The sequence below is a fragment of the Elephas maximus genome, chromosome 4, assembly GCF_024166365.1.
Source record: "Elephas maximus indicus isolate mEleMax1 chromosome 4, mEleMax1 primary haplotype, whole genome shotgun sequence".
NCBI lineage: Eukaryota > Metazoa > Chordata > Mammalia > Proboscidea > Elephantidae > Elephas > Elephas maximus.
Genome location: NC_064822.1, coordinates 125,582,031 through 125,594,987, shown reverse-complemented (window position 1 = coordinate 125,594,987; position 12,957 = coordinate 125,582,031). Strand labels below are relative to the sequence as shown.

Genomic DNA, 12,957 nt, shown 5'->3' with positions numbered 1-12,957 from the left:
GGTTGTTCATTTTAATTTTTTTTTTTCCTAGAAGAATGGCTAGATGTGAAATGAAAAGCATTTTCACTATTCTTTAACAAGATAAATATCCAATATTATGTGATATGAGGCAGTTTCTTATCAAGATTTCCAGCCTGTTATGAACATATGACTTTCAGATGTGTAATATGTATTAAAAAACAAAAAGATATCATGAAATATTACTGACAATTATATTCTAGGCAAGGAAACTGGACAATGTTTCCCAGGGTTGTACGGATTGTGGAAATGAATGTTACTCAAGGTACAGTGGTGATTTATAACCAATTTCCGCCTTCAAATTAGGGCCCAAGTAAAAGAAAACGAAATTTAGCAAAGCATTATGTTGTATCATTTCCTGCAGCAGAAACACCCACTCCTACCAGTGCCCTCACTATGTACGGTACAACAAGCAGCAACCTGAGGGAAGCCCACAGGCTCGTAGGGCTACTGGCTGGCTCTTTGTCACCAAATGCAGCAGGTTGAATGCGGACATCACTGTGATATCTTCACCAACAAAACGAGAGGCAAAGAACAGGGGCAAGAGCTGAGTAGGAGAAAAAAAGAAAACAAAAACAAATTAAAACATCACAATGTTAAACACATTCATTGCACAGTTGACAGCTATGGTTTTATCTGGAACTGCACACATACACACAGTGCTAATATGTTTTAAATGCCCACTTTTCAGATGGTAAGCTTACTTTCAACCTAGGCTTATTTATATCTTATGAATAAAATACACATTACATAATAGCAGTATAATCTGTGAACACAATTTGCAAGAGGTTGACAAAGGAGACGAGGTTTAAAACAGTTGAAAGGAGTTAGCATTTACTGAGCTCCTACCATGTGACAGGCACAGTCTTGGGCCCATTATACACATTGTGTTGTTTATTCTTACAATAAACCTAGGAGGTAGGTTTTATCCCCCCATATATTTGTGAGGAAACCAAGGCTCAAAGGTCCAAGGGCACAAAGCAAACAACCAGTGGGAAAAGGATTAGGAAACCCTGTTATATCTGATTGCAAAGACGTGTTCTTCCCTTACACCATGCTGGCTTCTTCCAGCAGTTATCTGCAAATCTCTCTCCCTGGGGAAGATTGTAAAATATTTAAGATTAAGATATTTCTTTTGTTGGAATTTTTTTTTTTTAATAAAAAGCCAAATAACCTAGGGTCAACTAGGAGATTTCATTTTAAAATCAGTGTTAAGTTTGAAGAAAGTACAGCAAATATAAATTTTCATTCAAATTTATGATTTATAATTTCTAGATCAATCCTGTGAATAATACTCATGGCCTAGCATTAAGAAGTGTAAATGTATTTTTAAATGTTTTGAAAATGAACGATGTGGAAGAATCTCAAAATTATGTGAGTGTTAAACATTAAGGAAAAGTTCAGATTTTAGAATTTTTAAAAGGGTTTTATACACTCTTTCAACTGGTAAAGATAAACTTCAAATGAAAATGGAAAATACTAGATTAATATTAATATCTAATATTTTATTGAAAATCAGCATTATAAGTGGTTTACTAAGTGTCCAAAAATGGATGCCAAATTAATGTCTTGTTAATTTCCTACCCTCCCCATGAAAAAAATAAAAGTCTGTTCCTGGTCTCTTCTGACTCCTTGAAGAACAAACACATAATAAACATTAATATATTTTACCAAATCACTCTGGAGTATATCTGACAGAAATCTGCTTGTATTAACATGCCTGAACTCTGACTTCTCCAAACTAAACTCACTACAAAACTAAAACATTTTTTGTGTCACTAACTGGAAACAAAAGGGAGGAAGAAGGAAGGTAAGGATCACAATGCACAGTCTGAAAAGAACCATTAAACATAAATAAACATGTCATTTTCACAAATGACTGTAGAGCAGGGAAAAGAGAGCATTCCTTTGGAGCAGACTACTGACTAATAAAAGATCAAGGGTCTATACCTCACAACACTACAAATAAAAATGTATTTTCTTCCTTGTGACCTATAAAAGTGTGCACAGTAAATGTAATTACTTAGCAAAGGAATAAAGTGTGCACACGAAATGTAATTGCTTAGCAAAGCTGTAGCCTCATTGTGCTCCCACAGCTGACCATAAAATGTCTTCCTATTCTGTTTCATCAACTGCTATACCAGGCGGCCTGCGCGCCTACCAATCGCCATGGCCATCTGGCTTGTGTCAAAGCCAGCGCGCAGGAAGAAAGGCAGTGATGTCACTCTGCAGGTCAGGCAAAGAACAAAGATGCATTCTACAATTAAAAGCTGAGGGCCTCAAATACTGGGGGCCCTTCAGCATGATATGACTTTGTGATTTAATGTTCAGACTGTTTTGCATTTATTTCTACCCAAATAACCAGGGCTCCATCTAGTGGCAAATTAGTTTTGCCCACTTTTTTTTTTTTAATAGCAAGCCCAGAAAGTGCTACATTTACACCATAATGTGGGACAATTAAGATGATTAATTTTAGTGCAATCTAGTCTTTTTTATACTGAAGAGTGTCGAAAGCATGATTTGTCGCAATGTTCACCATGTTCAAATCCTACAAAGCATGTGTTTCATAAGTTAGGATTTGCTGTAACCCTAATTGTTTTAATGTTTGCAAGGTTAATAGACAAAGCAACTAATTTTGCAAAACACATGCAAAGTGACATCACTCACACACTACCCTGAAAACATGTAACTGTAGTGTAAAGTGAAAAACATCTCTAAAGAATGTCTTCTTGCATCTGGATGCCTTGGTAAGTCAAATTCATAATCCTATACTTCCACCAGACAAAAGAATCACAGTGAATGGGGCTCTGACGTGACACCAGGATCAACTCCTCTCCAGAACAGAAAAAGCAATGTTTTTTGTAGAAATCTTTTAGCAAAATTAATTTTTAGCTAGTGCTTTCCACCTAACTCATGTTTGCTGTCAATGAAATAAATCACTTTAACAAGTAGATCTAAAATACAGTGTATTTACACGAAAAATATGATAGATAGGTGTGAGCTATGGAGTCAGATTGTCTGAGTTGAATCTGGCTCTCCCCTTAACTAGTTGTGTGACCTTGGGCCAGCTGCTTACCCTCTCTGTGCCTCAGCCTCCTCAACTCTAAAATAATGATTAGAAGTCAACTGATAGAGGGGCAGAGCAAGATGATGAAGTGAGCGAATGCTCCCATTTACTCCCCCAGGAACTAACCCACTGAACAACAAATAAAAGCAAGCACAGACTGAGATTTCAGAGCTCCAGATGGCAGTGAAGGTCTTGGAGAGTTGGGGTGAATCCAGAAGTGGGGGAGAGGAGCAGTAAGGATGGTATAGAGGCTGGGAGAAACTACCTGCTAACATCAGGAGCATGCACTCATACAGCCATTTTGGGATGGGGTTGAGCAGCACCCCAAACAGGGAGCAAAGAAAGGGGGCTAATCTGAGGAAGCTGTAGCATGATTTTTTAAGGCAGTGCAAATCAGCCATGGGAGTTCATAGCCGCACAATTGAGAGGGGACAAAGATAGTGCTGCTGAATCTTGTTGAGGCCCAAGATGGATGCTAGGACCAGGAGGAACTACAAGGGCAACAGGGTGAGGAGAATACTTTAGACTGACAGGAGACACAGAGGGAAATGGATGACTCCCTGCCCACAGCAGAACACCGTGGGAGAACGTGTGCAGGGGTGCCTGTGAGGGAAAGACATAGACAGTCCTCCACCTTCACCACAGGAGAGTTGAGGACCATCACATACATCAGCATCTGCAACCAGCAAAAACCCTCCCTTCCTGCGCATGTGTGTTGAATCCCAGAGATCAAGCATCCAGAACTCCTGAATCAGCACTGAAAAAAAACTAAGGATAAAGTGCCCTCTAGTGGTTCTCATGAGAAGATACCACGCCTAATGCTGCTGAATCAATTCTGACTCATAGAGACCCTGTGGGGCTAAATGGAGCTGCCTCGTGGGATTCACAGGGCTATAAGCCTTTGCAGAGGAAGGCTGCCACAACTTTCCTCCATGGAGTGGCTGGTGGGTGTGGGTTCCAGCCCTTCAGTTGGTAGCCAGGTGCCTGGCCCTCTGATCCACCAGGCACCCCATCAGAAAATTTTCCCACAAAAACCAGAATATGAAACTTAAAGTAAAAAATAAAAAAGATAACAAATAGCCCACATTCACTAAAACATACAAAATCACAAGAGAATGACCAGTCTAAAGCAAAACATGAGGGAGCGGTAATTTCTTCTATGGAGGCCAGACTAACACAAAGAATTGATAATTTTCAGACTAAACTGCAAAATATGTTTAAAGAAAGCAAAAAGCACACAGAAAACAAACTGGCAGAGATCAGGAAACAAGTGGAGGACCAAAATGAGAGGCTCAACAAGAAAAATGAAAACATAAATAAATAAAATAACCAAAGAGAACTACTGGAACTGAAAAATAAAGTAACTGAATGAGAAAAAGCAAAAGAAACATTCAACAATAAAGTCAAACACACAGAAGAAAGAATAAATGAACAAGAAGACAAAACAACAAATTATCAAGTCTCAAGAGAATAAAAAAAGAACAAAAGAAAAGCAAACAAACCCAAAAGGAAATAAGAGATTCTATTAAGAAATTTAACACTGAAATTGCTGGAGTCCCAGAGCAGCATCACAAACTAAAAGCACAGAAACAATTTTCTAAGAGCTAATCAGAGAGAATTTCCCAGAAGTGAACAAAGAAACAAGTCTGCAAATACAGGGAGCTACATAAACCCCAATCAGAAGAGACACGAAAAGATCAACTCTGTGCCATATACTAACAAAATTCTTGAAAACCAAAGATAGGAAAAGAATTTTGAAAGCAGCAAGAGAAAAACACAATAAGGGTCTTTCATAGAATCAGTGTGGATTTCTCCCCAGAAGCTCTACAGGCAAGAAGACAATGGAGCAACATATATAAAATACTGAACAAAAACAATTGCCAACCAAGAATTCTTTACCCAGCAAAGGTGTCATTTGAATATGAGGAGGAAATTAAGATATTCCCAAACAAATAGAAGCTCTGGCAATTTGCCACTACCAGACTACCTTTGCAAATATTACTCAAGGGCATACTTCAAATGGAAAGAGAAGGGCATTAAAGAAATACTCGTACCAACACACAGGAAAAAAAAAAAATTTTTTTTAATGTTTTTTTTTTGGTTTACACACAGGAAAAATAAATAAGAGAGAGGGATCTCAAAAAAGATGCAACAACACAGGCAATCATAAGGACCAAGTATATGATATTTTCAGGGAATAAAGTCAATAATTAAACTCTGCAAATGATACATCAAGTTTACAACAAATGAGCACAAAGTAAACATTGAAATCTCTGCTCTTACAACAAAGACCCAAAAACACAAGTGAATCAACTACATATGACAATCTAGGAGCCCTGAACATCAAAGACAAAGCTGAGAAGTCAAACTGAGCTGGGGCGGGGTGGGGTGGGGGGAAGGAGAGACAGTTTGGAAGCAGCAAGGATTTGCCAGACCTGAACTGGCCAGCACCCTGCAGGCTGGATCAGCCAGCATGAGGGCTGAGCAAAGTCATAGTGCTCAGAAAACATTTTCCACACCAGGAGAAACCCAGCAGCACAAAGTCTGCTCAAGCCTACAAAACCAGGGAGAAGCAGGAGTGCATCTGCAAAAGTTCAGTGCAAGTGGCTAACCTACCGTGCAGAATCAAAAAAATCTTTCCCCCCTCTGGGAAGTAACTCTCTCTCATTTACCAGCCCCCTCCCTGCTCTGCTCCAATTCCAGTCTGGTTTCAGTTACTGCCGTGCCCCCTGGGCCATTCTCCCAACTTTGGAGAGGAAACAAGTTAACAAACAGGAAAAAATAATCTGCCAACTCCCCTAAAGTGGGAACTCAGGGCAGGCACAGCCCCTTTGCCTAGGCATGGGCATAAGGGGTCCATGGACTTTGAATGCCTTCCACCCTGCCTACACCTGTGTGGGCCCATTTCAACAGCATAGGTCCTCATTAGCACAGTACAATAGAGTATATACCTGGAGCCTATTTTCAACTGCAACAGCTAAGTGGGAGTGGCAGATTCATGACATTTGATACCACCTTGCCCATTAAGCAGGGTCCTTACATACCTACATCAGGGTCTGAGGACTGGTGGCTCCACCCACTCTACCTAGTCACCCACAAAAGGCCCTTACAGCAAACAGCATTGGATGCCCAGAATCCAGCTGCAAAACCCACCCACCCTCACGCTCTAGGGAACAAGGACGTGCCTTCCACTTAGGCGCTCAGGGGCAGCCATAAGCCCCCTACCTTACTCAGCACATAATCCCCTACTGCAGCCAGATACCTGTGCCGACTCCAATCACCCCTACGTAGCCCTGCCTGTCTAGGACTATAGGTGAGAGCCTGCACCACATGCTTGGTGACCAACAACCTGGACACCTAAGCAGAATCCACACAAGAAAAGTAAATAGTCTCCTGGGCTCACATACCCAGTAACAGCTCTAACCACCTGATGAAAGGATATGAGAGCTTCAAAGATATCAATAATCAAAGTAGCTCACATGACCCACCTACTTAGGCATGTCAAAACAAAACAAGAAGCTAGGACAAAATCAGCAAACATAAAATAAATGTAGTAACTTACTGATGGCTTGGAGACAACGGTCAATATAAAATCACATAAAGAGGCGTGCCATGATGGCTTCAGCCCCAAGGAAAAAAAGGTCTTGGAGTTCCTGGAGATAGAATTCAAAAGATCAATATATGGAGCTCTTCAAGAGATCAGGAAGGAGATGAGGTAAAACATAGAACAAGCCAAGGAACACACAGACAAAACAATAGAGGAACTTCAGTAGGTTATGCAACAGCATGATGATAAATTTAACAGGCTCCAAGAATCCACAGACAGCAAACAGAAATCCAGAAGATTAACAATAAAATTTCAGAATTAGACAACTCAATAGAAAGTCATAAGAGCAGAAATTGAGGCAATGGAAGTCAGAATTAGTGAGATTGAAGATAAAGCACATGATGTCAATCTATCTGAGGAAAAATCAGAAAAAAATAATTAAAAAAAAAAAAGAAGAAACCCTAAGAATTATGTGGGACTCTATCAAGAGGAATAACCTATGAGTGATTGGAGTACCAGAACGGGGTTGTGGGGGGGAATAACAGAAAATACAGAGAGAATTGTTGAAGATTTGTTGGCAGAAAATTTTCCTGATATTATCAAAGATGAGAAGATATCTATCCAAGAAGCTCATCAAACCCCATATAGGGTAGATCCCAAAAGAAAGTCACCAAGACGTTATAATCAAACTTGCCAAAACCAAAGATACAGAATTTTAAGAGCAGCTAGGGATAAATGAAAAGTTATCTATAAAGGAGAGTCAATAAGACTAAGCTCTGAGTACTCAGCAGAAACCATACAGGCAAGAAGGCAATGCAACAACATATACAAGGCCTTGAAGGAAAAAAAACTGCCAGCCAAGAATTACATGTCCAGCAAAACTGCCTCTCAAATATAATGGCAAAACTAGGGCATTTTCAGACAAAAAGAAGTTAAGGGAATTTGTAAAAACCAAACGAAAATTACAAGAAATACTAACAGGAATCCTCCAGTTAGAAAATCAATAACATCAAATAACAACCCAGGACTAAAACACAGGACAGAACAACCATTAGCCCAGATAGGGAAATCACAAAAATAAATCAAAGTTAAAACATTGGAAATAGTGAAACAGAGACATCAATATTTAAAAGATGTCAACACTAAAACAATAAAGAAGGACTAAATAATGTAGTTACAGAACTTTCACATGGAAAGGAAGTCAAGGTGATATCAAAAAAGAAAAGATTGGTTTAAACTTAGAAAAATAAAAGTATATATTAAGGTAACCACAAATGAAACTAATAGTTGTGCACATCCAAATATAGAAGAAGAAAAACATACTCAGCAAAAACAACATCAACAATAATGGAAAGGATGAAAGGAAAATACGTAAACAAAAACAACTCAGCACAGAAAATTAAGTGGAAAAAAAGAAACTGTCAACAACACACACTCAAAAAAAAAAATACATCAAAATGACAGCACTAAACTCATACCTACCAATAATTACACTGAATGTTAATGGACTAAATACACCAATAAATAGACAAAGAGTGGCTGAATGGATAAAAAAACACGGTCTGTCTGTATTTGCCTACAAGAGACGCAACTTAAACTCAAAGACAAACATACTAAAACACAAAGGATGGAAAAAAATATATCAAGAAAACAACAATTAAAAAAGAGCAGGAGTGGCAATATTAATCTCTGACAAAATAGACTTTAAAGCAAAATCCACCACAAAGGATAAGGAAGAATACCAGGAGGACATAACCATAATAAATATTTACGCACCCAACGGCAAGGCTCCAAGATACATAAAACAAACTCTAACAGCATTGAGAAGTGAGATAGATAGCTCCACAATAATAGTAGGAGACTTCAACACACCACTTTTGGTGAAGGGCACCAGAAAGAAGCTCAATAAAGACATGGGAGATTTAAATGCCACAATCAACCAACACGACCTCATAGACTTACACAGAACACTCCACCCAACAGCAGCCAAGAATGCTTTCTTTTCCAACACACATGGAACATTCTCCAGAATAGACCACAAATTAGGCCACAAAGCAAGCCTTAACAGAATCCAAAATATCAAAATATCGCAAAGCATCATTTCTGACCATAAAGCCATAAAAGTAGAAATCAATAACAGAAAAAAAAAATCAAATACATGGAAACTGAACACCTTGCTCAGAAACTACTGGGTTATAGAAAAAAACAAGGACGGAATAAAGAAACTCACAGTATCAAATAAGAATGAAAACACATCCTATCAGACCCTTTGGGACACAGCAAAAAAAAAAAAAAAATTTTTTTTTTAAGCTGCGCTCAATTTATAGCAATAAATGCACACATACAAAAAGAAGAAAGGGCCAAAATCAAAACATTAACACTACAACTCTAACAAATAGAAATGGAGCAGCAAAAGAAGCCCACAGGCACTAGAAAAAAGGAAATAATACAAATTAGAGCAGAAATAAACAAAATAGAGAATAGAAAAACAACTGAAAGAGTTAAGACCAAAAGCTGGTTCTTTGAAAATATCAGCAAAATCAATAAACCACTGCCCAAAATGACAAGAAAAACAGGAGACGAAGCAAAGGAAACACGTGAGACAGGCAATATTATAACAGGCCCAGCTGAAATTAAAAGAATCACAATAGAATACTATGAAAAACTGTACTCCAATGAATTTGAAAACCTAGAGGAAATGAACAATTTTCTAGAAACACACTACCTACCTAAACTAACACAAACAGAGGTAGAACAACTGAATAAACCCGTAACAAAAGAAGAGATTGAAGAGGTAATTAAAAACTCCCAACAACAACAACAACAACAACAAAGGCTAGCCCTGACAGCTTCACTGAAGAATTCTACCAAACTTTCAGAGAAGAGTTAACACCACTACTATTGAAGGTATTTCAGAGCACAGAAAAGGATGGAATACTCCCAAACTCATTCTATGAAGCCAGTATAACCCTGATACCGAAACCAGGTAAAGACATCACAAAAAAAGAAAATTATAGACCCATATCCCTCAGGAACATAGACACAAACAACAAAATTCTAGCCAATAGAATTCAACAATATACAAAAAAAAATAATTTGCCATGATCAAGTGGGATTCATAACAGATATGCAGGGTGGTTCAACATTAGAAAAACAGTCAATGTCATTCATCACATAAATAAAACAAAAGATAAGAACCATATGATCTTATCAATTGATAGAGAAAAAGCATTTGACAAAGTCCAATACCCATTCATGATAAAAAAAACTCTCAGCAAAATATAAATAGAAGGGAAATTCCTCAACATAATAAAGGGCATTTATACAAAGCCAACACCCAAAATCATTCTAAATGGAGAGAGTCTGAAAGCATTCCCCTTGAGAATGGGAACCAGACAAGCATGCGCTTTATCACCACTCTTATTCAACATTGTGCTGGAGGTCCTAGCCAGAACAGTAAGGCAAGAAAAATAAATAAAGGGCATCCAAATCGGTAAGGAAGAAGTAAAAGTATCCCTATCTGCAGATGATACGATTTTATACACAGAAAGCCCCAAAGAATCCACAAGAAAACTACTGAAATGAACAGATTACAGCAAAGTATCAGGATACAAGATAAACATACAAACATTAGTTGGATTCCTCTACACCAACAAAAAGAACTTTGAAGAGGAAATCACCAAATCAATACCATTTACCATTGCCCCCAAGAAGATAAAATACTTACAGATAAATCTAACCAGGGACGTAAAAGGCCTATACAAAGAAAACTACAAGACACTATTGTAAGAAACCAAAAGTGGAAAAACAGGCCTTGCTTATGGATAGGAAGACTCAACGTTGTGAAAATTTCAATTCTACCCAAAGTGATCTACAGATACAATACAATCACTATCCAAATTCCAAGAACATTTTTAATAAGATGGAGAAAAAAATCACCAACTTTATATGGAAAGGGAAGATGGCTCAGATAAGTAATGCATTACTGAAGAAGAAGAACAAAGTAGGAGGCCTCACATTACCTGATTCTAGAACATATTATACCGCCACAGTAGTCAAAACAGGCTGGTACTGGTATAACAGATACATCGACCAACAGAACAGAATTGAGAATCCAGATGAAAATTCATCCACCTATGAGCAGCTGATATTTGACAAAGACCCAAAGCCTGTTAAATGGGGAAAAGACAGTCTCTTTAACAAATGGTGTTAGCATAACTGGATATTCACCTGCAAAAAAGCAAAACAAGATGCATACCTCACACCATATACAAAAACTAACTAAAAATGGATCAAAGACCTAAATATAAAATCTAAAATGATATAGGCATGGAAGAAAAAATAGGGACAATGCTAGGTGCCCTAACATGGCATAAACAGAATACAAGGCATTACTAACAATACACTAACACCAGAAGAGAAACTAGAAAACTGGGAGCTCCTAAACATGAAACACTTATACTCGTCAGAAGACTTTACCAAAAGACTAAAAAGGCAACCTACAGACTAGGAAAAAATTTTGACTACAACATATCTGATAAGGGCCTAATCTCTAAAATCTACAAGACAGTGCAAAAACCTCAACAACGAAAAGTCAAATAACCCAATTAAAAAATGGGCAAAGATATGAACAGGCAATTCACCAAAGCAGACATTCAAACAGCTAAAAGATGCATGAGGAAATGCTCAAGATTGTTAGCCATTACAGAAATGCAAATGAAAACTATAGGGGCTAGCATTAGTCTAAAAAACAGAAAATAATAAATGTTGGAGAGGTTGTGAAGAGACTGAAACACTTATACACTGCTGGTGGGAATGTAAAATGGTACAACTACTTTGGAATTCAATCTGGCACTTCCTTAAAAAACTAGAAATAGAAGTACCATACAATCCAGCAATCCCACTCCTCGGAATATATCCTAGAGAAATAAGAGCTCTCACACAAATAGATATGTGCACACCCATGTTCACTGCAGCACTGTTCACAATAGCAAAAAGATGGAAACAACCTAGGTGCCAATCAACAGACAAATGGATAAACAAATTATGGTATATTCACAGAATGGAATACTACGCAACAATAAAGAACAAAGATGAATCCAAGAAACATCTCACAACATGGATGAATCTGGAAAGCAATATGCTGAGTGAAATTAGTCAGTTGCAAAAAGACAAATATTGTATGAGACCACTATTATAAGAACTCAAGATAAGATTTAAACACAGAAGAAAACATTCTTTGATGGTTATGGGTAGCAAGGAAGTGAGAAGGGAATTCACTAACTAACTAGATAGTAGGCAAGAATTATCTTAGGTGAAGGGAAAGACAACAGACAATACAGGAGAAGTCAGCACAACTGTACTAAACCAAAAGCTAAGAAGTTTCCTGAATACAGCCGAACACTTCGAGGGACGGAGTAGCAGGGGTAGAGGCCTGGGGACCATGGTTTCAGGGGACATTAGGTCAATTGGTATAATAAAGCTTTTTAAGAAAATGTTCTACGTCCCACTTTGGTGAGTGACGTCTGAAGTCTTAAAGAGTTTGTGAGTGGCCATCTAAGATGCATCAATTGGTCTCAACCTACTGGCAGCAAGGGAGAATGAAGAACACCCAAGACACAAGGCAAATACTAGCCCAAGAGACAAAAGGCTCACATAAACCAGGGACTCCATCAGCTTGAGGCCAGAAGAATTAGATGGTGTCTGGCTACCACCAACGACTGCCTTGACAGGGAACACAACAGAGAGTCCCTGACAGAGCAGGATAAAAGTGTGATACAGAACACAAATTCACGTAAAAAGACCAGACTTAATGGTCTGACTGAGACTAGAGGAACCCCAGAAGACATACCCCCAGACTCTCTGTTAACTCAGAATTAAAACCATTCCTGAGGCCAGCTCATAAAATAATATTCACGAAGAGTGTGCTTCTCAGTTCAAGTAGAAACACGAGACTAAATGGGCAGCTCCTGTCCAGAGACAGGATGAGAAGGCAGAAAGACACAGAAGCTGGTTGAATGGACACAGGAAGCCCAGAGTGAAAAGGTGGAGTGTGCTGTCACATCACAGGGATTGCAACTAGGGTCACATAACAATATGTGTATAAATTTTTGGATGAGAAATTAGCTTGAGCCATGAACTTTCGCCTAAAGCACAATTTTTAAAAAATTTATTACAAGAGATAAAGAAGGACATTGCATAATAATAATAGTCAATCCAGGAAGAAGACATAACAATTATAAATACACACACACCTAATAGCAATGCACCAAAATACATGAAAACAAATACTGACTAACTTGAAAGGAGAAACAGACAACTCCAC

General features: G+C 38.2%; 1 protein-coding gene across 1 annotated transcript in view; it reads right to left on the bottom strand.

Annotated features, from left to right (window-relative positions):
- MSRB3 (methionine sulfoxide reductase B3) overlaps positions 1-12,957 on the bottom strand; it is a 185,855-nt gene that overhangs the window by 130,037 nt on the left and 42,861 nt on the right. Inside the window, exon 2 of the mRNA XM_049883786.1 lies at positions 439-565. Coding sequence (XP_049739743.1) covers positions 439-514 — 76 coding nt within the window. The 5' untranslated portion in view covers positions 515-565. The remainder of the gene's footprint in view (positions 1-438; positions 566-12,957) is intronic.